The 23977-nt window shown below is 46.7% G+C and overlaps 2 protein-coding genes across 5 annotated transcripts in view; one reads left to right on the top strand and one right to left on the bottom strand.

Annotated features, from left to right (window-relative positions):
- Positions 1 to 15437, top strand: part of LOC144145593 (uncharacterized) — a 50241-nt gene extending 34804 nt beyond the window's left edge. For 2 of the 4 annotated variants that reach the window (XM_077677243.1, XM_077677244.1), the window contains exons 10-14: positions 5639 to 6364; positions 7235 to 7279; positions 8448 to 8766; positions 10836 to 10939; positions 12649 to 15437. In XM_077677243.1, coding sequence (XP_077533369.1) covers positions 5639 to 6364; positions 7235 to 7279; positions 8448 to 8766; positions 10836 to 10939; positions 12649 to 12732 — 1278 coding nt within the window. In that variant the 3' untranslated portion in view covers positions 12733 to 15437. The remainder of the gene's footprint in view (positions 1 to 5638; positions 6365 to 7234; positions 7280 to 8447; positions 8767 to 10835; positions 10940 to 12648) is intronic. The other 2 variants (XM_077677245.1, XM_077677247.1) reach the window with 2 other exon arrangements.
- LOC144145594 (receptor-transporting protein 4-like) overlaps positions 14503 to 23977 on the bottom strand; it is a 63822-nt gene continuing 54347 nt past the window's right edge. Inside the window, exons 2-4 of the mRNA XM_077677248.1 lie at positions 20069 to 20219; positions 18832 to 18999; positions 14503 to 18332 (exon numbers count right to left, since the gene is read on the bottom strand). Of these exons, the coding sequence (XP_077533374.1) occupies positions 18177 to 18332; positions 18832 to 18999; positions 20069 to 20219 (475 nt within the window). The 3' untranslated portion in view covers positions 14503 to 18176. The remainder of the gene's footprint in view (positions 18333 to 18831; positions 19000 to 20068; positions 20220 to 23977) is intronic.

Below are 23977 nucleotides of genomic sequence, written 5' to 3'. Positions count from 1 at the left end.
CTGGTCGAATATTTCTTCGTTATATCTGATATTGCGCGTGGCTCACGGTTTCAGTTTCGTTATAAAAGAATAAGTGTTATTGAAATAAAGCGTGACCAACCAAGGGTCGTATTTAGTTAGCTATAGCCGATGATTCGCTATATCAGTGTTTGTTATACAGTTGAACCTCGTTATAAGAGACACTGATGTAAGAGACAAATGGGTATAAGAGACACTATTCACCCACATGGTTGGCTGCCCTATCTTTCCCATTAAATCGACCTCTTTTATAACAGGCATCGGATGTAGAAGATTGGTTATAAGGGACAAATCATTCTTGAACTTTAATCAATAATCTCGCTTGTAACAGACATTTAAACTTCAGATGCAGTGCCACCAGTCACTAATTGCAGTTGCTTCCATTCTGGAAACACAGGTGGACAACAGACGCCTGCAGTCGCTATTTATTATAACTTCAACAAACACACAGTGGTTCAGTCAGCTATGAAATGATGATGAGAAGCCCTGCCAATGGAAATGCAACTGACAGAAGTGGTTGAAGCTTACTGCCATCCATTGAATGGAGCGCGATCGCACATGCGGGCTCTCCCACTCGCGTAGCTCCCAATCAAGAAGCACTGCAGATGCTGAGTCCTGCAAGCGTAATGAATAGCCTGAACACACAGTGGAAGCTGTGTGCTCTGGCTATTCATCAGGCTTGTGAACTCAACATCTACAATTCATCTTCCACAAACAAGGAAAGGAAAAAAAAAGCTTGTAGAATCAGTTGTAAAAAACAGTGTAAATACAGTCGTGAAGCAAACAAAGTTTCATAAATTCTGGGGCCAAACATTAATTAGAATGAATCTTTTGAAACATGCTGTAGCATTCTTTTGAGCTTATTTTAGTCATACGGTGCCCACATTGAACTATGGGTTGATCAGTTAGTGAACACATGGTACCCTGCTTATAAGAGACATCTCTTATAAGAGACAGAAACTGCTCCCCGGTACGTGTCTCTTATAAAGGGGTTCAACTGTAACGAGGTTCAACTGTAATGTGATTGGCATTGTTAACACACTTCCCCCTTGGAGCGAGGCGGAAAGAGTAGTGATTTGTTTTTCCGCATGTACAAATGGAATTGCACTGGTAGTGCAACCACCATCGCCGAATGAATCATGGTGATTGCCACAACATATAGCTGGGCATTGGTGTGCCACCACGGAGCAAGATATAAAGAGGAGCGCCGACTGTGGCCCAGAAAAATTCTTTTGCTCGGGCCGATAATGTCCACGCGCCGCAGGCCGCCCAGCTTTCCCTTTGCTCTCTTCCTCCTTCGTTTGCCCTCTCGTCGCTGTGCCTCCGTAGATGGCTCTTCCCTTCTTCGCTCTCCCCAGAGGCGTCGTTTCTTTCACAAAGACGTCTGTCGTATGCCTGTCCTACTATGCAGGAGGAATGCCTGCACGCGCGGAATTTAAACGCCTGTGCGCAGCCGGAATAGACGGCGCAGATAATCGCACGCCACCGCATACATGGCGATCGCTTATTCCCTATCGGGGGGCGTTTATTCTGACATTATGAAGACCCGCTAAAAATATTGTACTAACCCAGCAGATGTAAGACGCAACTGAACGACGACGACTTTAGAATCACCGAAGAATGAGCAAGAGTAATATGAAACGCCACAACATGCAGTCTAGCGTGATTCTGCTTACGACAAATCGATGCAGCGCAAAAATTACCCTCTGTTGTTGGCCCTCTATCCGGCTGCCTGCTTAATTATTTATGCCGCTTCTGCGCACGAACAATGCTTACAAGGGTCGCCCGGAGTCTCCATCGGCAAACGGCAATGAGACACACATTTCTGTGCCAATGACTGAATTGGACGGCTGCCCTGTTGTAATAAGTGTACAAAAACACTGCCATCTTGATAAGGCACCCAAGAATATCAAACGCAACCTTCATTGTAACTCATACCACAACTTACCGCCCGATGTTCACTGTCGCTCTACGGTCGTGTTATCTCGTCGATATACGCCGTGGACTCCAAATAAAATGCTGCGATTTGTATGGCTACAATTTTGGGCCTACAAGGGTTCCCGGCGTTTTTTTTTTTTTTTTTTTTCTTTAAGCGGCTGACCAGCAAAACAACCGGCTCGTCAAACCTTTTCTTTTGGCGAGTCATCACCACAGAGATATAGGGTCCGGACGAATTCAAATATCGCGAAATGAAGGCTTGTGAAAAGACCGCACTGTCAGGGCCTCGATCTTGAGCAGATTGCTACGTCGCGGGCAGTCGCGGGTGATGTTATCGCGTTTCTGTTATTTTCTGATGAGCGTGTGAGTGCCGGTCCGCGTTCTAGGCACACTGTTTTGGACGTAAGTTGGAGAACGGCGAGAAAGCTGAGGCAACTTTTATAATCACTAGAGATCAGAACCAGTTGCTCCTTTCGCCTTTTGTAAAACCTGTTAAAACACATCCGAATTGGTGTTCACAAATTTACAAAACGGAGTCACATTTTCGGCAAGCACTGCGCAAAAGGTAGTGTTTGTATAGCAGTCATATGTCTATATGTGCGCTCTACATTTTGTTTTCCCGCCATGCAAACCAGTCCTGAATGCATCTTTGCCGGGCCGTACGACCACTCAATTCCTTCGGGTTCGGGTTACCCAGAAGGTGTTGTCGAACAAGTTAAGCCGTGCGAAGGAGGAGCGCAATGAACGCGAAGCGGCGCCAACGCAGGCCCAAAGCATTCCGTGCCCAAAACTACCGTCGCCGAAGCAGACGACAAAAGCCGACGGAATGCGTTCCGCCAACGCGCCCGCCGGCGCACGGGGAACGCCGGCCGCTTAGCCGCCGGACTATTCGCTGCGCCATCTACATTGCGCTCCGCGAGTGATGGACATTAAGAGCCCGCAGGAGAGAGCGAAGTCGGCGCTCCTGTTTATCTTGCTCCGTGGATGCCACGATGGAATAAGCGCACACATGCAATGACTCTGGTGTGGTAGGAGTTCTTTTGCTGACCACATATACAATGCTGACTGCATTCACAGAGACTGTCAAAGAATAGGTTTGGCGTCATTCTTGTTTGTTTCTCTTTCTTTGTTTCCATTTTTATTTTATTTATTTATTTATTGATTGATTGATGCTGCTAGCCTCAACTCTGGAGGCTGTTGTAGGATTGGGGGATACATGAATAATAAGCGTGCTCTTTTTGAACAATTCGCAAAAGCAGCAACAAGGGTCAAGGTGAAAACAACAATATCAGCCAAATAGACTACACACGTAAACACGTGGCAATTCAAAGGATAACAATAATTATGCATTACATATAGAAACACATGAAAGCTTCAGCAATAGGGAGTACAGAACACATATCAAGAAGGATTATTTAGCAAAAAGTTAATTTAGAAGCAAAATTATCAAGGGATGAACTATTAACAATTTCACTAGGAAGACAATTCCATTCTCTTATTACACATGGAAAATAAGAGTATTTAAAGGATTCATTGTGGAACCTGTACTCAATAAGATGTTTGTCGTATTTTGTTCTTGTAGACCTGGAAACAGATGGAGTCGTGAATTTTTTGCAGGGTATTTTTAGGCCACCATGGATTAGTTGAAAAAAAAAAATTTAGGCATAAAATTTTGCCGTGTTGACCTATTGTAGGTAGTTCAGCTCGTCTGAGTAATTCCGTAGGGGAGTCGTAGTGTTTATATTTATTGTAGACGAAATGAAAGGCCCTCCGCTGGACATTTTCTAGTTTAGCAATAAGGTGTTTTTTATGAGTGAATCAGCAGATTATACTATATTACAGGATCGGTCATACAGTGAAGCGCAATCTGATCGTCTTTGTTGTTAATTCTTTTATAAATAATAGAATCATCTGCGAACATGCAGACTGTAACATCAATATCGTAAGCAATATCATCGATATAGAGTAGAAACAAAATAGGCGCAAGGACCGAGCCTTGAGGCACTCGTGAGGTTACTTCTAAAATGTCTGATGATTGATTGGCACAATAAACAAACTGTTGTCGAACTGAGAGGTATGAAGCAAGCCATTTAAAAACCATTCTGTTTTCCAAGAAATTGTGTAATTTATAAAGTAGCCTAGGATGAGATGCGCAATCGAACACTTTCGATAAGTCAAGAAATATTATGTCTGTTTGTCCTCGGTTATCAAGAGTCAAAGCTAGATCGTGTAGTGTTTCCGTAAGTTGAGTTACCGTGGATAAGCCTTTTCGAAAGCCATGTTGATTTGGATTGATTAGTCCATGTTCTTCAGAGTAGGCAATTATGTGCTTGAGGACTATGTGCTCCAAGATTTTTCCTGCTGTACAAGTTAAAGAAATGGGTCGGTAGTATGAGGGATCAGAGCTTTTACCAGACTTAGGTACCGGTGCAACTTTCGCTATTTTCCAATCCTTAGGGAGCATGCCCAAATCTAGTGACCTTTTGTATATTAAGAGCAAATACTTTGAAACCCATTCTGTGTACCTTACCAGAAAAGCATTAGGTATATTGTTGGGGCTGCAAGATTTGTTAAGATTGAGGTTAAGTATTAAAGAAAATATTCCGGATTCAGTTAAGGTAATTTCAGTTACTTGGCGGTTTGTAGCATGTATTGGCCGTCTTATTTCCGGGCGGTTTCCATCATCTATGGTAAATACTGACTGGAAGAATTTATTAAACATGTTAGCTTTATCTAAGGCTTCACTGGGGGGTATCCTATTCTGATTATTTTTCTTAGCATTGAGGTAACGCCAGAACTTCTGGGGGCAGAACTTATAGAGTTTTTAATGTTACATTAGTGTATTTGCGCTTCGTTTCTCTGATGACAGCTTTTAATTTGATGGAAAGTTCCTTTATTTTTGGCACATGGAAGGGCAAAGCACTTTTACTTTCAACTTGCGCAGTCGAGAGATTTTACGCATTAAATGGATGATGTCTCATGTAATCTGAGGGTTATTTTTTCTGACTCGTTTGACTTTTTTGGGAACATACATCGATAAGCAGTGTTCAACAGTACTTTTAAAGAATTCCCAAAGCTCATCCGATGACACGAAACGTTCACAAAAGTAGCTGGTGAAAGTGGAATGAGTTAAGGCTAAAGCTTCTATAATACTGACATCGTCTGCATTCGCCCAATCGTATGCCCATGCTACCTTCTGGCTAGCTTCTGGCTTTTTTACATAACATTAATGTAGTGCAAAAGAGCCGACGTTAACAGTATGCTGTGTGGAAAAGTCTGAAATAGGGTTAGCTGCGAGGCCAACTTGGAGATAAAACAAGCGTCCCCTTCAAAGTTCGGCAGGGAGGAAAGATAGCAGGGGTACTGCGAAGGTCTTTTCAGACCCCCTGAATTGTCTTTGGGGACTGTTTGTAGTTCATAAAACTGCATTTTAGAACTGCTGGTCCAGTTGATGGTAGTCATAAGGAGTCTCAAGATATGCCTTGCAGGTATTATGAAAGCATTGCACTGGCGGTGACAGCTCTTGTTCCGTGGAATATGCTGGAAATCCATGATTATACTGCACTGCTTCTGTACAAAGCAAAGCATTCCCGCTCAGCGCAAACTTGAGTGTTCTTTTCCTCTGCCGCAAGTTATGTGACAACGTTCTTCACTGCTTCTCGCTTGGTGCCTCCTGTTGCAGCAGCCCGATGGCACCAGAACTGGCAACAGCGACGCGGGAATGGGTTTGGCAGGTGCCAGGTACCCGGTGGCTGCTCAGCAGGCCTTGAAAGCCCCTGGCAGTGATTTGGAGCCCCAGCCGGCTGGCAAGGCCGCCAGCCCCCATCCAAACGATTCCGCTCTGGGTCAGCCCCCGCTTAAAGTCGGGGCAGCGCCCCCTCTTCAGCAGGACGCCGGCTTTGGGGCCAACAACAGCGAGCAGCGGTTTGTACAGCCAGGGGGAGTGGAGGCCGGGGAAAATGCGAGCCACCTAGTTCCCTCACAGCCCGGAGTGGCAGCCAGGCGGGCCTTGCAGCCTGCGGGGCAGGCCGTGGAGCCTTCGAAGGGGCCCGCGTTGGCAGTCAAACCGGAGAAGCAGCTCTTGCGGCCGGCTCGACCTCTGCCGGGGGTGGATGCCGGTGCGCCCGAGGCTGTGATGCAGGCACCGCAGGCGGCGGGGCACGGAAAGCTGGAAGGAGGCGGCCCGCAGGGGGAGGAGCCCGTGCCAATACAGTATGCGGCCGGCAGGCGGACCACTGCTGCCGCAGGGGCGGCCGACCCGCTGCAGGGGCAGCTACGACAGCCCCGGGTGCAGCCTGCTGAGCAGCCCCCCGTGCAGCAACCGCAGGAAATGCCCGCCCTGAACCAGATCCCACCGGTTCTGCCCGCACCCAACTTGGCGGCTGCAAGGCAGGAGCCAGTGGCTGTGGTAAGGCAGCTGTCGTTAAAGGCCAACTGCATTCAGATCTCAGCTCGACCAAATTTATTTTTAATGGGTAGTACGTACCACCAAATCAGCTGGGACATGGGTGGTAGTCCCTTGAAACGCTTCACTAAGCGGTTAAAAAAATCTCCGCCGCAGACCCCGCTGCACCTGCCGGCGGGTCGCATTAACAGCCATGACGTGCCTGTGGTGTTCCAGCCGACAGGGGCTTATTCCTCTGGCCAGCCATGTATCTGGAGAACCAGTCGAGCTCTGCTGCGAACGCTTGCACCTTTGCTCCTCTGCGCGCGTAGAGCTCGCGCGCAGACTTTCTCCCAAGCGGCTGACCGTCCGGCCCGGTCGCTCGCTTAACGGCTGCAACGTCACTGCAATGGGTGCACTCTCCTCGGTTTCGGTCTCAAAATCACTGATTTTTGCTGACCGCTTGTGGTGCACACGCACGTATTTCAGCTGTTGTATTTTGCATGCTGCTTTCTTTCTAAGCAGACTATACAGAAATAGGGATTTATTTCAAGAGGTCGAAATTTTGAGTGCGGTTGGCCTTTAAGCGGGGCCTGTTCAATGCAGCTGGTGCAATCTTGCGTTGCGGAGTGACCAGACCATTGCAAGGGGCCCTTTGTTCTGCAAACTTGAGAATTTAAGTTTGTTGCACATTGTTTTTTGTGTGTATTTAAACAGTTTTATATCAAAGTAGAACAGCTTGAACTATTGCTTGTATTGAGTGGCCTGAATGTCCTCTCGGCATTTTTTTAAACGGTAAAGTTGTTGGTTTGTATTGACTAGTTTTGTAATCCCATTTAAATGTGATATCTATCTTGGCGTATTTTTTCAACTCCATTTTTTCGTCATTTTCAGGGAGCAAAGAACCAGGGCAATGCTCTCGATGTTTTAGACAACCCAGTGAGTATTCGCATGCAATTATCGTCAAACGCATCTCATATACTATGCGCTGGTTATTTGGTTTGACGAACATGTTGCAAGCAGTTTGTAAACTTAAAAGTTACCATAGCGGTTGGTTCTCCAGTTCTTACAGAGGAGTAAACTCACAATCCCTTTCACAGAAGTACCCACTATTTTGAATTTTCTTTAAAAGTTGTTGAGTTTAAGATGTTGTGCAATTTATGAATACTACCAAGCAGGCGTTTTTGCTGGGGAGTTTGAGCTAAAGCAAGGCTACATTAAATTAAAAAAAACAGAGAAATGTTTGAAATTTTGTCTTTAATAGGGAAAGTTTTCTGTAAAACAAATGATAATTAAACTAAAATTTCTTGATCTACAAAAGAAACTGTTCACGTGTAAAGGGTCCATAAAGACGTATATAACATAACTTCAGTTCCGTGAATGCCTTGTCAAATAACGCTCATGGCAGTTGTAATGTAAACGTCAATCAAATCAGTTATGTAAATATTGAGGGCAATAGAAGAAGCGGAGGCGGGGGGGGGGATCTAGGGCATGCATCGTGGCCTTCTGCTTTAAAATGTGCGTTCGAGACATGTTCCGAGACTTACAGAAGTAGCCATTAGGCAAGTAGCAAAGTTTATTCTTGCTAAATGTCCTCATTCCTTGACGATGCAAATGCAGGAATGTGTTGGGCCATGGAAAGGATGATGATGATAATAGGTGGACACATTTGGCAGTTTCACTCTAATGTGTGCGCAGTCATCACAACATAAGGAGTGCTTAGGCGTCATTGTAATTTTGCTGATTATTGCCTTCTTGAAGCCTGGTATCACCGCAACACCTGTTGAAATAACCCCCTCCCCAAACAACAATCGACAAGATACAGAAGTAACTTCCGTTGAAATGTAGCACCCCACCAAGTACAGCTTAATGAGATCCTACTACTACAAAAATGTTGTTCGCATTCACCGACAGAAGTTCTTTTCCTCCTACTTGACACACAAATTTCTGCAAACTTTGCGCCTCGAATTATTGAGGCTCTGCCGCGATCCCCCAAAACCTTCAATCTTTCTGCCTCACTGAACAGCGGCCGGTTGTGTGGCTTCTCAGCACCGCCCACAGACCTGCAGTACAAGTGGCGTGGCCCCTGTTGTTGCCCTTTGCACAGGGGGAGGACCTGGCCAGGATCAGAGGGGTTCCAGCGAAGGGAGCGGCAGCAGCCCAGGGCAAGGCTGGCTCTGCCAAGAAGGACGTAAACCTGGACGCCGCCCTTCAGGACGAGAACGAGGTAGACGGTGTTGCCAACCTCGACAAGCCTGTGGCCAAGGCCAGAGGGGGAGGGTTCAACTATGGCAAGGACCTGCTGGAGGGTGCCGGCAGGGCTGCTGGGGGTGGCAACCGACCGGCGCAGCCCAAACTGGGGCGGCCTAATCAGCCGCAGCACGCGGAACCGGAAAACGAGGACGACCTTGAGTATGCCAACCCAGGTGAGTGCAACGGTGAACTAATGCTTTTCGAATTGTGGTAGCGTCGTACTTTCACGTGTGCAACCCGCGTCAGTAATTTAAGGGCACCTTGCAGCACTTTTTAAACTTCATTTCTAAATCTTAAATGTTTTTAGAACGTAGTAAACAAGCGCGTCCAGTTCTTCGAGTAGGGGGTCACTAAGTACTTCATCCAAAAGTTACTGCCTTATGCCCATCAGATCACTTGCTCTGAATATTTTTCTTGTTTTCTTGGTTGGTCTTGGCATTGTGTGTGTGCTCCAATGGCGTTGTTCAAGCGATGTTGCAGCTGTTGGCTGGCGCCCTTTAATTAACGCAGTCAGCAGCCGTTTAGATGAAATCCCAACAAAAGCAGGCCAGAAACTGGAAGGCATATCCGCAGTGCCGAGCAAATCGCGCAGCGCTGCAATGTTCTGGCGATTGTACATCTGAAAGAGTGAGAGTATTTATCAGTAGCTTTGCTCTGAGCTTTGCCTTAATGTGCAGCTTCGCATATTCACTACACCCCCCAAAAAAAGAAAGAATTTTTTGGTTTTTCTATATCGAAGTTACACCTGGCCTGTGAGAGGCACCATAGTAGAGTGTGACGGAATAATTTGGATCACCTGGGCTTAATTCTAACAAGCGTGTATTCAAAAGGAGAGGCAAGCAGAGTTTTTCCATTCCACCCACAGGGATGCAGTGCTTCAGTTTTTGTCGCAAGCACTCTTTCTGTTCACCGCCGGGCAGAAGTGGGAGCATTGAGGATGATGAAAAGGAGTGCTGCACAGTTTCGCTGTACTTAATACTCTGATGATAAATGCACCGGTCGTCAAACTCATTTTTATTTACCGTTGCATAAAGTATGCATCACCATGCAGCCAAAATCCATATTGCTGTGCATTTACTGAGCTGATTACTTGCAGATAATGGGCACCACGGTGCCTGGCACAAGCGAGAGAGGAGCTTCTTACAACTGCAAATTTATCAAAGATTGGATTGGCAGCCATGCTGTATAATGCTGCCGTATGGTTTTTGGCTGCATGGTGATGTATTCTTTAGGTGCGCAAAAAAAAATTTCAGAGGAGTACTGACACCAATTTTTCATGGGTTGATATTATTATGCAGCTCATTTCCTGTACCCATTAAGGTGTCCTGCGCAAGCTATAAATGCTGCGTGTCATCTGGAATGTTATTTAATTTGATTTTATTTATTGTGGTGACTGAATAGGTCTGTAGGCGAGTGGACATAGGTGCGATCTCTCTCCCATGTGAATGAAAACAAGCTGACATAACTGAGGGTCTCCGTGGGATGCTAGGAATTCGTATTGGCACTTTTAACCCATGCAGCTTGGCAAATAGTGGCATTGCAGGGGCAGCGATCACGTGCTGGTGCAGGTAGCCACTACAACGATTACCGCCTGCCTGGATGAAACTGCCAGCAAAAACAAAGTGCCACAAGCAGAAAAAGGAGTGGATATTATGGCCCAAATCACTTTAGAAGTTGTCATCCGTGCCGATAGCTAAGCGGTTATTAAATATCCACCTCGATGGCAGCAGGCCCTTTGTAGCCCCAACCAGGGAGACTTTGGCTGCTCTGAATACTTTGAAGCTGTTGCATGGGTCGCTCCTCTCTTTAGGTGCAACCCATTAAATCTTACCATGCCTCAAAAGCATGATGATTGGTGTGTTGAGGCGGAAACTGTCATCAGAACATGTGCCAGGCCGATGGTCGTCGCAGGGCTGTCGATACGACCCATGTGCAGTGTTAGTAGACATTCGCGACAAAAGGGTGTTGTAATAGTGAATGTTCTGCTGTCCGCGCCCTTTGGGCTCAAAGGAGTGGAAACTAAAACTGGCGGTTTTCGTTATATTACGTTTGAAAACCTATCACAGGCACACGTATTCAAAGGCTTTTTCATGATTTTTAAGCCAGGGAGCATTGGTCAGAGAAAAATTTTGGTGACCGTACAGGGCCAGTCCACACAAGGCCCATATAACAGTGTTGTACAATTGTCCGTACAAGGCCTGTATAACGATGCTGTTGACTGCTTGTTTGGCCGAAACTGCAGTCAAGGATGATGATGCGGCAGAGGACCAAGACGACGACGGCCCGTTCGGCCCAGGTGGCGGACGGGGAAAAGCGATGCAAGATGCAGCCGATTTTGATGATCAGGTGACGAAGCGCGTGGCTTCTCCTACTGGCCACGGTGACGCGGTGTCACGCAACCCTCCTCCTCTGCCCCCTCCACTCCTGCTGCTGCCTTTCCCTCCGTCGTTTCGGAATTTGCATTGTCATCGCACCGCTGGTTGGCAGTTCTTCTGCCCTCTGCACTCTAAGGCCTGGCGCATGGCTCCTTTACTGGCATTTGGTGGACTCTGAACTGTCCTCCGATTCCTGTTGTTTGCAGTGACACGTTATTGCACGGATCACTGAACTTACACTCTTTGGTTTCTGTAGAACGTTTTCTCTTTCCGATCATTTGGACATGCTGCTGCTTCCAGATATGTTTTTTCCCCCCCTATTGCACTATCCCTGCTCCTTCCTCCTGCTTTTGCTCGGCAGTTGATTTCTCTAAAATGGGCCTTCCGGAGGCAATAACCCTGCACGTACTTTGCAGCGACCTCCTGTCACAAAGTCTGAAGAGCAGGATGTCTCTAAAGACACTCTTGGACTAGCTGCTTTAACTTTCCCTGTCACCTTTTGTACTGTTTTGCTCTGACCTAAAATTGCCTCTTGGATGTTGCGTAATGTTGAGCGCGCGTACTATTTCAAATGCAACGTTATACATGATTACGTGGGGGACTTGTGACGGCAAGAAAGCATTTGAATGTAAAGACACTTGACAGTTTTGGTTGAAAGTGACTACAGCTTTTAGCAGCTGTTTTTTACTGAACAAATGAACCTCTTTCAGGTGACAGCAAAAGTCACGTAAGCATTTGTAACAAGTTTATTCAAACTAATATTTTCAAAGATTAACCACCAAAGGGTCTCGAGGGGGTGGGGGGGGGGATTTTTCGAAGCCAAAATCCTCCTTGTTTTAGGTTAGGTTTGGCCGCCGTGATACTTGTTCTGGCTTGACTGTCAGCTTGACAGTAGCTTACCGCTGCAAAGAAAAAAAAAAGAAAATACATTGCAGTAGTGCATCTCAAGGGGGGGGGGGGGGGGGGAAGCTGTTCTTAAACTAAGAACTTTGTTATTATGGCAGTTATAATGATGAAAATTAGGGGACATGGATAGTTTCTCATTGTAATTATACATTGTAATTTTGTTTTTGTATAAAACAACTACATTCAAATTTATTCAGATTTTTAGATTTAATCTTGCGACAGCTTTCGTGAAAAAACTGCTGGAGAGTTGCAGCTGAACATGGTATCGGTGAACTGTGCCCAAGTAAAAGACTTTAATAAGACTATTGTCATCATTCAGTCTGTCTATCTGTACCAGAGCAGAAATTATGTCCGTTTGAACTTGAAGCTTGATAAGCAGAAACCAAAAACCGGTTTTGTCTTGTTTTTCTTTGTTTCTTTTTTTTAGCCCATAGGCTGTCCATGTGCTATATTTACATGCTTTAGTCACCGGTTGTACAGCACAAGGCTGTAGTCAAAGGTTTTAGTCGTTGGTTATAGTTGCAAGCTATATGCGGTGGTCGTAGGGTAGAGGCCGTAGGCAATAGCTGTGGGATATGGGCTATGGTTATAAGCAGTAGGCTGTTCGTATGTGCTGTACATACTTATGATAGGCTGTAGTTGTAGGCTATAGGCAGTAGTCATAGGATAGAGGCTGTAGGCAGTAGCTGTAGCATATGAGCTGTAGTTGTAGGCTGTAGTTGTAGGCTCTAGGCTATACAGCGTGAGGCTAACGCCCTTCGCTTGAATTTGCAGGTGGCCGACGCCGACCAGCAGCAACAGCAGCAGCAGCAGTTCAATAATCCTGCTGAAGCTGGCATTGCAGTGCATCCCAAGTAGTGGTGCCGTGCGGGGCTCCTCTTTGCTCTGTTTTCTTTTTTTATCATCTGCGGTGAACTTGGACACATGTGGTGAAAGGAGCGAAGGGGAGCCTGCACGCAGTTGGACTGTGGCCAGTGACTGGAGACGGGATGGCGACGCTGTGCTGCAAGTTCGATGACTGTTACGGTGTCCTGCATTTGTTAGTTCCGCGTGTTAGTTACGACAAGGCGGGGGCTGGGGATTTGGAAGAGGAGTTTTTGTGTGAGAACCTCATTCGCGAAGGAGAAAGACAGAGCGACCGGAGTGTGTAAAAGAAGCCAGTGGTTCATCGGAGCAGTGTCTGCTGGGAAGTGCGCACAGGCCATGACTTTTTTTGATCCAGTTTCCAGTGTGATGCAAGATGCATTTGTTCCTCAGAGCAGTTCTTTGGCCGCACCGTTTCCCAAAGTGTGTGGGCCAAGCATTGAGAGGTGGCTGAGTGCATTTCATAGGTGTATTTCCTTCCTTCGAATTCAAGTAGTTTATTATGGGAGACAACAATTGTTACATTCAAAACATACGAAAGAGGATCCCCTGAGCAAACAGTGTGGTGGGATGCTCGATTAGCAATGTAAAACAATAATAGTTCAAAATAATGTGCTGTTTATCTTTTTTTTTTCCTTTAAATGTTTCGTGGAGGGGGGGGGGGGGGGGTCTTTGCTGGCAGCGCTTGTATATGCAATAAGATCAAACTGCTGCTTGTTTTCTTGTTGAGCGTGTTCTCCTGTTCTGTTAACTTTGTCCTCATGTCTTGACGCAAATATTAAAAACACTTTCTTAAGTCCCACTGTTCTCCAGGTTGTGTCTGTCAGCAACTGTCATGGCAATTGTCTTGTAGGTTTGGGCGTCGCAATATGTGAAACAATATATAATTAGTGTCCCCGGCCTAGCTATCCCATTAACACACACATTTCAGTTAGATTGCCCATGCTTGCCCTTGCAGCAATGTTCTACTAATACGCTTGTGGGCTCAAGTTTATAAACCAAGTGGGTGCCTGTTCTGTGCACAGAACCAAGGTTTTGTCTTGTTCAGCTTTCTGGCTTGATTTTACGAGTTACAATGCTTTTTTTTTTCTTTCATGTAGGATTGTGCAGTTCAGTTTTGTGAGTTTCGCTTAGTGCTTTCATGAGTGTGCAGACTGATCTTATGTGTTGCGTTGATATCGAATCACCAATTAACTTGTCACTGAAACGAAACCGCTGGTTGAGATGGTCACTGTGGCTTGAACAAACAAACGAGCAACTATACGTTGAGGCCACTTGTTCAGCCGTGTATGACAAGTGTGTTTGTGAAATGTCTGGTCGTTCGCAATGCTCCAAGTAACAAAGTTGAGTGTTCTTCTGCCAAAACAGAGAAAGACAGGTTCAATGCAGACCAATTGAAGGAAGCAGAGCAGGCCGCAGTAATAGAAAACAAACTAGTGGACTTGCGTCAAGATAGAATACCTGCTTCCAAACTTGGTCACAAGATTTTGTTATGACAGGTTGTTTTGAATCCATGCTTGTTTGAGAACTAAAAAAAAAACCGTTTTCTGCCTTTAAAAAGGGCTCTTCTTTTTTAGTTTTTATTTGGTGCCTTCAGTTTTTTGGTGCTTGAGTGCTTCCATAGGGTAGAAAGTGCTGTTTTACAGCATGGGAAGGTGTATGCTTCTCTCATATAGCTGGTAACATTTGTTTGCCGATCAATGCTCTATATTATAAACGTGTCTTCGACATCGGCTCAAGTTTGTGAATAGCCAGAGGCTGGGGAACGTTGCAGAATTAGTTTTTATTGCACAACACAGTTTGTGTACATTTGAGCATGCGTAAGTATATGCTATGCACACACAATTCAGAACAGCAGTGGCCGACAAACTTGAGCGTAAGGAAACATAAAAAGGCAAGCAACGTTGTTACAGTAAAAAGGGTGGCAAAAAAAGTGCATCACAGCTTAAAAGTAAACATAACAATAAAGGTAACATTTGAGATTGCTAGCACACTGTGCTTGAACTCTACACACACACATTACTAAACACATTTTAATGTAAAAGTAGTTAAACCACGGAAGTTGTTACCAGAGGTTAGGCATCGATAGATCAAGTTTACCACAGCAACAAAGAAGGCTTTTGTGAATGGTGTCAGTGGTGTTGCTAAACATGGAGAAATGCATGCAGGCACTTGTTCGCATAAAGACAGAACTTCAACAGCATCAACTTTGGTGTTCTTGTGCATGTAAGAGTCGTGGGTGTTTTCTGGTTGGCTAATTTTTGGGACGCAGTTTGCACAGTACAAGAAGCTTAAATTATGCGACAACTATGTACTGTCTTTTTTTTTTTTTTTTCAGTTTAAAGGGTTTTAAGGCCTTGCTCAGTGTTATAGCACAGAGCAAAGATGGTTATAGTGATGTATATGGGTATTTTGTAACCATATTACTGGCAAATTTGCTGCGTTAAAGGAATGTGTGTGGTGTTAATAGTGCATGATTTTGTTAGAGCAAATAAGAAAACGAAAAGGAGCTGGTCTTTCAACATTTGCAAGTACGAAAAATGAGTTGGCATGTCGTCGAATGTGATGCAGCTAACCAATGTTTCAATGGTGGGAACAAATCATTAAACAGCCAACAGAACACTTGATGTAAGGGAAATCTAGAGACTATACCCCTGTGCAGGATGGTTTTTTTGACATATAAAATTTTGTGTACAGACTGTGTTTACAATTATTTCAGAAGACTAATTGCCGCAGTGATGCCCCCAGTGCATTCAGGGCATATTCCGTTTTGTACACGTGAGAGGATGTCACGATGGGGCTTTTCTTTTAATGGTGCAGCCCTCTGGCAGCCGTTACCCAGGGTTCGTGGTAGGTGTCCTTGTAACCGAGTGACTGAACGCAGCAGCAACGGCAGAAAGAAAATGGAGAGCAGTGTCTAGCGAAGGGTGCGGAGGGTGGCTCTCTCACTGCCTCCCCCTCACTCTGGTCTTACGCATCACCACACAAAGAGCGGCCTCCCCACCGTCCCCTTCCCAAAAAGCTGTTTGGTTCGCCGCTAGTCCAACCCATGTGACATTTGCGTGGGAGGTTCAAACCCAATTTGCAACAGTATGCTCCCTGCTTCCCTTGCATGGCTGATTCGAACCACGCTACGTTTGAGCGGGAGATTCAAACATAGTTTGCAACTATAGGTTGGCCAGCGGCGGCGACGCTGTGAGATAACAGCAGAGTAGTGCGCACCGCCGTGCGTTTGCTGATCACGCAATCACTTCCCGAGACACAGCACATATGCACCATGACCAAGAAGACTGCAGCTCTTGCTGCACCTTAATTTCGCATTAGGGAGTATAGTAATTGTCAATGAATTTTTTTTTGTGCTTCTCTTCAAGTTTAGGAATGGAACATAACGTGTTTTTTTGTTTTCACGGTGTCTATTACTACTAGATGTAACTTCATTTTCTTCTAGCAGTGCATAAACACTAAAATTGGCTGATACAGTGCACATTGCTGCCACTGTGTTACTAAGCTTCTGTAGGTGTTTGTGCGATTGCTGTGGAAGCACTACTACTGCTCACATAACATGAGCTCAACAGTTGGCAGTAACCTCAACCAGTAGGGAAATTGGTAGTGCTGTGAACTCTACTAACAATGACCAAGCTACTCGTTTCAAATATCTGTGGTGGTGTGCGTATTTGTTGACAATTTTGGTTTTTCTGTAGAGACCCCTGGTTTGTGGATCTCGTGAGATAATTTATGTACAATTTTTGCTGAAGTTGCATAAGTTTTACTCAAAAAATGAGGTTGATATGAATATGGGCAAAATGTAAAAATGTGGTTCAAGGAGTGGTGCACAGGAAATTTTTTTTCATATACTGTTAATAAATCTAACATCTTAGTAACCTTTCAGAACTTAGTTCTTAGGATAAAACAGTTTAGTGCAAGAACATGTAAAAGCACACCTCGGGATCTACACGTGACTGCAATGTGTTTGTATTATAACATTTATGCCTTATATTTTTGTTGAGAATTGATGCAAACACCTTATCTTTTTGAGGTACAATTTTGCATACCAAATATGTAATAACGCTAATGTGCTGCACAAGCGCATCAAAATGCACAGTCTCCCGGAGGGTGAACATATTTTTTCCGGTGTCCATTGTCCAATGCTTTTGGAAAAAACACCAGAGTCTGTTAAAAACTTCCACCTTCAACCCCCACTGGATAGAAGCAATAAACCTTGCAAAAATACTTTAGCAGACAATAAAACTTAGCTTTGGTGTGCTAAAACTATCAGCAAGTCCTATCAGCAAGGCTGCATAGCAAAGAGCTATATAAGTACACAGGCCACATAAAGACTGCACTTCAACCAGTTGCAGCGACTTGTCTGGAGCCATACAAAAGGTGGTATCTTTTCTTTTCCCGATGTTACGTAAAATGAAAACAAATTGAGTTTTCTTGGCTGGTTCGTAATTTGTAAAGGTGCAAGATACAGCAAGTAAAGGCCACATTGTTTGAAATGAATTGAAATTCGTGAGAGAGGGAAAAGCTCATTTAAATAGAGAGAGAGAGAGAGAAAAGTAACAGAACGATTCCCGCACAGCTGCTTAAAAGAAGGTTACATTTGTAGGCAAGGGGCAAAATTATGTAATTGAAAATAGTATGCAAGACTGATGGGATATCTGCTTGAACATGCGATAGCGAAAGGAGTGTGGTTAGAGCCTTTTGGGCGAAACGCGATGGTGAAAAGCGGGGCAATACATGACAACAGACTCGCGTCACTCGTCCCCGCTTGAGCAGGAAGGTAGCGGGGCAGACTGAATGCGGGTTGTCGGAATGCCTATTGTGGATGCGGTCGGAAGTGACATCATGAGTGTTAGCAGGGTGGGGGGTGACGACTCGAAAAGAGGATAAATAGATAGCAGAGGAAGCAGCAATTTTGCCCATATTGCCCGGGTAGCTACAAAAAATATTGCCAACATGCCCACCAGCGCTACAAACACTTTTCAGTTAGTTCCCTGGCACTTGTGCGTTATTTACCATGCAAATTTTCGCCGAGATATTCTACTTTCATGGCTTACAGTCTACTAGTTTTATTTTCTTTTTTTGCCGGGGCGGCTACATCTGCATGCCGCTGTTGCACAGGGATGCTTCAAGCATTGGTCACTGTGCTCGAAGTGACGTACGTGCACAGACAGCTTAAAGAAGGCATATACACAGCTGCTGAAGTTGACAGCCACAGAATTACGCCCGTTTCGACAGGTTTTGCAGCTTGTATCGGGCGTGTCCACAAACGCCACAGAGCCCCCTCAGACCTTGCTAAAACAGCCAGCATTTTTTTCAAGCTTTGGTTTTTAGCCGGTAGTGTTGCCTGGTGGTTTGCGTGTCGCCAAGAAGGCAATGGCGATGCTCTGGCAGCCGTGCGAGGGGCGGTTATTCCCTGCGCGTCGGTGTTCCCATCATCTCCGCTCGGAGCAGACGCCGTCCTTGCAGGCCTGGCAGAGCTCGGCGTTGTGCGGGTTCCGCGGCTTGCCCGGCCGCCGGTTCTTGTGTATGGGCGGCTGCTGGAAGCCGTAGTACACTTGCCCTACCCGGTTGTAGATGTTTACCAGCACCTGCGCACGTCCACAAGCGGAGGGGCGCGTCAGTGAGCAAACACAATGGTCGCCTGCATTCCGTACATGTGACACTTGTCCCGGTGCGGAACACGTGCACCTGGGAGGACGGCGGAACGATGACACTGATGGCCTTAACGACGACACTGATGGTGGCACGCGCTTTAAGCTGGGTAGGGATAGTTTGGGCTCTATCGCCACCCACTTTTTTCTCTCGTGAACTTCTGACACTTTTGCCACATGGCTCAACGTAACCCCCTCCACCCCGCACCCCTCACCAAAAACAATTTCTTACGCTGAGCTGTGTTTGGTCATTAAGAAAAACGGGCCAGAGGCTACCATGTTTGGGGGAGTGTGAAGAAAAAACGCTAGGGACGACTTGATGGAGACGAGACCCGTATCTGGCGCGACATATCTGCACGCCGTGGCGGCTCCCCCGCACTACACGACTGCCTAACAGGGGAGAACCCTTGCGGGGCTCGAGCGAGCGGGTGCTGACCTTGACGACCTCCTCCGGGTACCACATGGCCGGCTCGTAGCGTCCCACCTTGCACTTGTCGCACTGCTGGCCGTACAGCTTGAAGGTGACGAGGCCCTCGCCGTGGCTCGTCAGCAGGAACCAGAACGAGATGCGCCCTTTCATCGACGTCCAGCCGTGGCCGCATTCCTGCACACGACAGCATCACCTCTGCGTTCGCTTCGTTCCATTTTGTCATCCGCATGGACAGCACGCACTGCATCGCTCTTGCTAGTTCATTATAACCTCAGTAGAAACAGAAAAACAGCGCACAGCTGATAGTGCACACTGTTTACAGTGTGCAAATGTGTCAGCACATAATGTACATTAGCAAACATCTCATTAAAAAAAATTAAAGCCGCTCCCCTCAATGTGAAAGCTTCCGGAAGTGCAGAGCAGTAATCCGCCGCAATGGGCTGTGGCGCCGTTATCCGCTCATTCTTACCACCCATCACGCTCTTCGCCGCCCTGTCTCATTCCTCTCCGGATGAATTCAACGGAGGTTCGTCCAACGCATTTCAAATTTCCCGCCTTCGCAGTGCTCGCGCGCTTCCTGCCTGAAATTGCGCCAGCGGGAGTTCTGTTCTTTTTGTGCTCGCTTTTCCTCCCGCACGTACCGGCATTGCACTGCCACTTTTTTTCGCCTACTATCGTAAAAACCAACCCAACCAGCGTTCTTATAACTAAATGAACGCGGGCGCTGGTGGTTAATTATGTATATTTTGCCGCAAATGCACCTTCTGTTTTCTTTGCGCTAAACAACGGGGGAGATGTATGACAAGTGCCAGCGGTTCACGAGTTTCTAACGCTTATAAACCGCTTGGCTTTCGAAGCCTCTGGGACGCCGCGACGACAGAACGTCGTGTGGCTCTACTTGGGTCCAGCGAGCGAGCTACGACCACAAGGCGAGCCGCTAAAGTGCTCTACACAATTATACCAACGAAAGTATATTTAAACCCACATTTCCTAACCGCGCTGGTCCCGTTTGCATATACCGAATCCACGAGGGAAATTGATCTTAATATCTCCTGTCTTCCAGGCTGCCGTGCCCAGCAGAAAGCCCACCGCCATAAAGCCGTCAAGAGGTTCCATTTTAGACGAACAAAAACGTTTATTCCCAGAGAGAAAGGCAGCAGCGAAGTGCCCATGCACCATTAGGGCTAGCAGAGTCCCGGAAGCGCGCGAATAGTTTTGGAAAGGAACGGCGGCGTATGCGTACCTCGCAGCAGAAGCGCACTTTGGCCGAGTCGACGAAGGTCTGCCAGTTGACGCCGATGGGACGCTGCACGACCGGAAGCAGGTACCAGGACTGGGGCACGTACTGCGAGAAGAGCTTCTGGAACTCCGCCTGCCACACCTGCTCCATGCCACTGCAGAGACGACCAGAGACAGGCGCCATTCACTCCACGGCGCGCGCCAAGAAGGAAGTCCTAAATGCATTCTCCCCAACTAAATGGCTACGCAATATGGACGCATTGAGCGCGGCCCCCATGAAGCGAAGTTGAAGCGACGACAAACAGGCAGTTCGTCGGCGACCTAGCTCTGCTGGGTACGTACCGGAAAGTATCATTTCCTCCGTGGGGGAAGAGAGATCTAGAATATGTGGCTTCTAGGCGGGCTAAGGGTCCGTTGCCCGTCCCGGTGGCTACTGCCGCTGGGTGATGAAGTTCATCGTCAAAATTCGCTCCATATGGGCCGCGCTTTCGACAGTACATTCCGCCCCTCCGGAGGTCAGGAGACCGCAGGGTAACCAAGAAAAGATTCCGGCGTTAATAATCCGCTATTAACATATTTTGCGGTGTCGTTTGCAAATTTTGCTGCCTAGTGCCAGAAGCATCTGTGTGGGTAACAGACAACAAAAACTCGCTTCGGTCGTTCTCTCTAATGTACTTAAACTGCGCTACTTGTTCGCTGCTACGCGCAGTTGATCGCGCTCCGTGTTCCGAGCCCCGCGAAAGTGCCGGATCGTTCGGAGGGGTGCGATCGGCGAAGGGTGAGAGGGAAATTACGCGTGGTTAACAATTACAAAAAAACAAAAAACAAAACAACAACAACAAAAATTCGGAGGCAGCAACCACAGATATTTGGAAGTAACGAGCCGTATTTCAGTGCTTAAAGTTCCGAAAATAAAGTTCTGCTGTGCTTTACGGTGCGTGTAACGGTGGTCCTGAGAGAAGAAGCCCGAGAGCGGGTGCCACCTCATCCCAACTAAAAATACCGGTTCGGTTACGGTTCTGGTTCAGGCGAAATCATTTCGTTCCGGTTCGCGAACCGGTTCGATGAGCAATTGAATTATCACTGAAATTAGAAAGAAACATTTAGTAGTTTAAAATGACAGTCAAATCAAAACACAAACAAAATTCAAAATGCTGCTGTTCCCCAAGGGCAGTGGTGCAATTGCAAAGCAAACTTTAAACAATTACGAGATATTAGAAAAACAGATGAAGTGGTGACGATTTACCACCTACTTTCTCGCCCAGACTTTATGGTGTCCTAGCGACTATTCATAAAACCACCGCCAAGAGATATGACGGTGGGATATATTTTCTTCCCTTTCCTTTTTTGTTGAAATCGCAATCGTCGCTATGGGATCGCCCATCACGCTAACCTTGAAGCCATAAATTTAGGCCTGCGTACTTACGCGTTCAAATAGCAGCGCTTAATACCAATGGCGCACATTTTTTTATATTTGTAACAAAACAGAAAAATTTGCTTCGCCTTTTCCTAAATGAGAGTAAATTCACCTAATTGATTGATTGATTGTAGGGTTTAACGCGCCGACGCAACGCAGGCGATGAGGCGCGCCGTAGTGGAGGTCTCCGGATCAATTTTGACCACCTGAAATTCACCTAATTAGAGCCACCATCCTGAATTCGGCGAGCGCCTTGTCAGGCCCGATTTGCAAGCGCGTTGGTAAACGTGACTTGCGTCCGCGACTCGCTTGCCTAATGGAACTAATCGCCCGAGCGCTTAGCACACGTTACGCGTCAGTTGACATAGGCAGAGCCAAGGCAGGAGAAAATGGAGACGAAACTGTCACGTAGGGGAATTGAGAAGCAGAAGATTGGCGCATTCTCCTTCCTGGTATAGCGCTTCCCGAGCCATAGCCGACTCGTGCTTGCAAAGCTTCCCTGACCCACATCGTGGCCCGAAGCTCGCAGTGCACAGGTACTTGTTACACCGTGGCCCGAAGCGCGCACTGTGTCAAGCGGACGAGTTGTTTAGGGCTTCCGAAACGCACGAGCTTTCTTCAGTACGCTTAGTTGCGTGCACAGTGGCCACAGGCTGAATCGCGGAAGAAACGCTGCCTTCCTCCGACGTGCACGCATGAAGTCGCCCTCGTGTCATCCGCCCGCCTCGCGCCGACCAGACGCCAGAGATCGTCGCCCTTTTAAACGGGGCAAACTTCACGCCTGCTGGAGGACGTGCAGTAATTGGGCTACGTACTTCGCGGATAAGAAGCCGCTTCCCGAACACGAAGGACTTATGCATACGACTATTTCTACAAGGCGTGCTACGGGGTCTACCTCACGAAGTGCGACTGTGGACAGGTGCCGTCCGGTGGCTGCGGCGAATGACGGCAACAGCGCGCCAACGAGCGCTAAACGCTCGGTAACGATGCCTGTCGTTGTCCCGACGGGCGACGATGAGGCGGCAAGAAGGGCTTCCACTCTTTGGTGTCGGAAGCAGCAAAGGAGGGACGGCCGGAGCGGACGGCGAAAAAGGCGCCAAACGGGCCCGGCTACACGAAACGTGCGTGCATGGCTAATTGACGGAAACTGTTAACACACCGGCGAGACCCGCCGTTCCTTGTGTGCGACCGCACCGAGGCAGGCTTGTTTCTCTACGCGGACTGCTACGTTTAAAGATAAAAAACAATGTTACGTAGGGTGGCAGGAGCAATTAGTAGTCTGCGCTTTCCGAAGTTCAGGGACTTCTGGCTTCATAGCACGTTAGCTTCTGTCCTTTTAATGAGACCTGTTTTCAAACTTCCCTCCCCTCACTTGACTGAGCATAGCTTGCGAGATGGGCCACCCACACTGAAAGCGTTAGCTAACTCTGACAAACAAAAATTCTTCGGGCGCATAAGTCTGCTTACTTGGTTTGAAGGCGACATCCTAGCCATTATCAAAAACATTACTGATACATAACGTTTGTGGTATTTTTCTTAACATTAAAGACGATAGGCTTTCTCGGGCTACTAAAACCATAAAATTTTGGTCTGTCTGTCTGTCTGTCTGTCTGTCTGTCTGTCTGTCTGTCTGTCTGTCTCAGCCACCCGGCCAAAAGTTAACAGAATTCTTGAACGACAGGCTTATCAATAGGCAAAACCTTTCCTAACCACTCAATACGGCGCAATACTTCATAACTGTCAACATTGTTGAGCAAAAAAATTAGGCATACTTGAGTCAATCAAGCAGCGTTCTTTTATTTAAAAATAGATGTGTGCTTGATGGTAGCGTTAGCAAATAAAAATACGCGTTGAAAACAAGGTTTTGCCTTCGTGTTAATGGGGACCTCTGGGAATTATACGGACCGGCCGTCTCCTAATGAAGAGACTGTGGCACGGTAGCGCCGACCAGGACTGTTTAGGTAATAAAGTTTTTTTCTCTCCCTCTCCCCTCTCCCTCTCTCTGACCTTCAAATAGAAAAAAAGGATCGCACCCGAGCCTAGACCTCGTAACCGCATTCACTCCAAGCCCAACAGTAACAAAAAGTCCCAACAGATGGCGCGCGAGCAGTGCAGCACAGTGTGTGTGTTTGTCTTTCCATGTTTTGTATGTCTTTCCCTGTTTCTTTTGTATGTTTGTCTTAGTTGGCCAGTGCACTTATAGTGCCGACCCGTTGCAAAGGGTATGACCATTAAATCATCATCATCATAATCATCAACAGGAAAATTGAATTGACTTGAGCAAACCTTTACTGTGTTTATCGTGGGAGGAGCGAGGCGGGAGGGGAGGAGGATGAGAGGTGAGGGGCGTCTTCAAACGACATTTGCAGCGAAGCGAGCAAATACGCTGCCACTTTTTTTTTTTTTCACTTGGCAGGTCTCATAAAACCCGAAAAGTGACCGTGGTCGTTGTCGTCGGCGTCAACAAGAATGGTTCGAATAGGACCTCCGCTGCAA

The sequence above is a fragment of the Haemaphysalis longicornis genome, unplaced genomic scaffold (assembly GCF_048455015.1).
Source record: "Haemaphysalis longicornis isolate Haplotype H1 unplaced genomic scaffold, Haemaphysalis longicornis Haplotype H1 scaffold_7, whole genome shotgun sequence".
Lineage (NCBI taxonomy): Eukaryota > Metazoa > Arthropoda > Arachnida > Ixodida > Ixodidae > Haemaphysalis > Haemaphysalis longicornis.
Note: the sequence above shows the minus strand (reverse complement) of the source record. Positions and strands in the feature narration are given on the sequence as shown.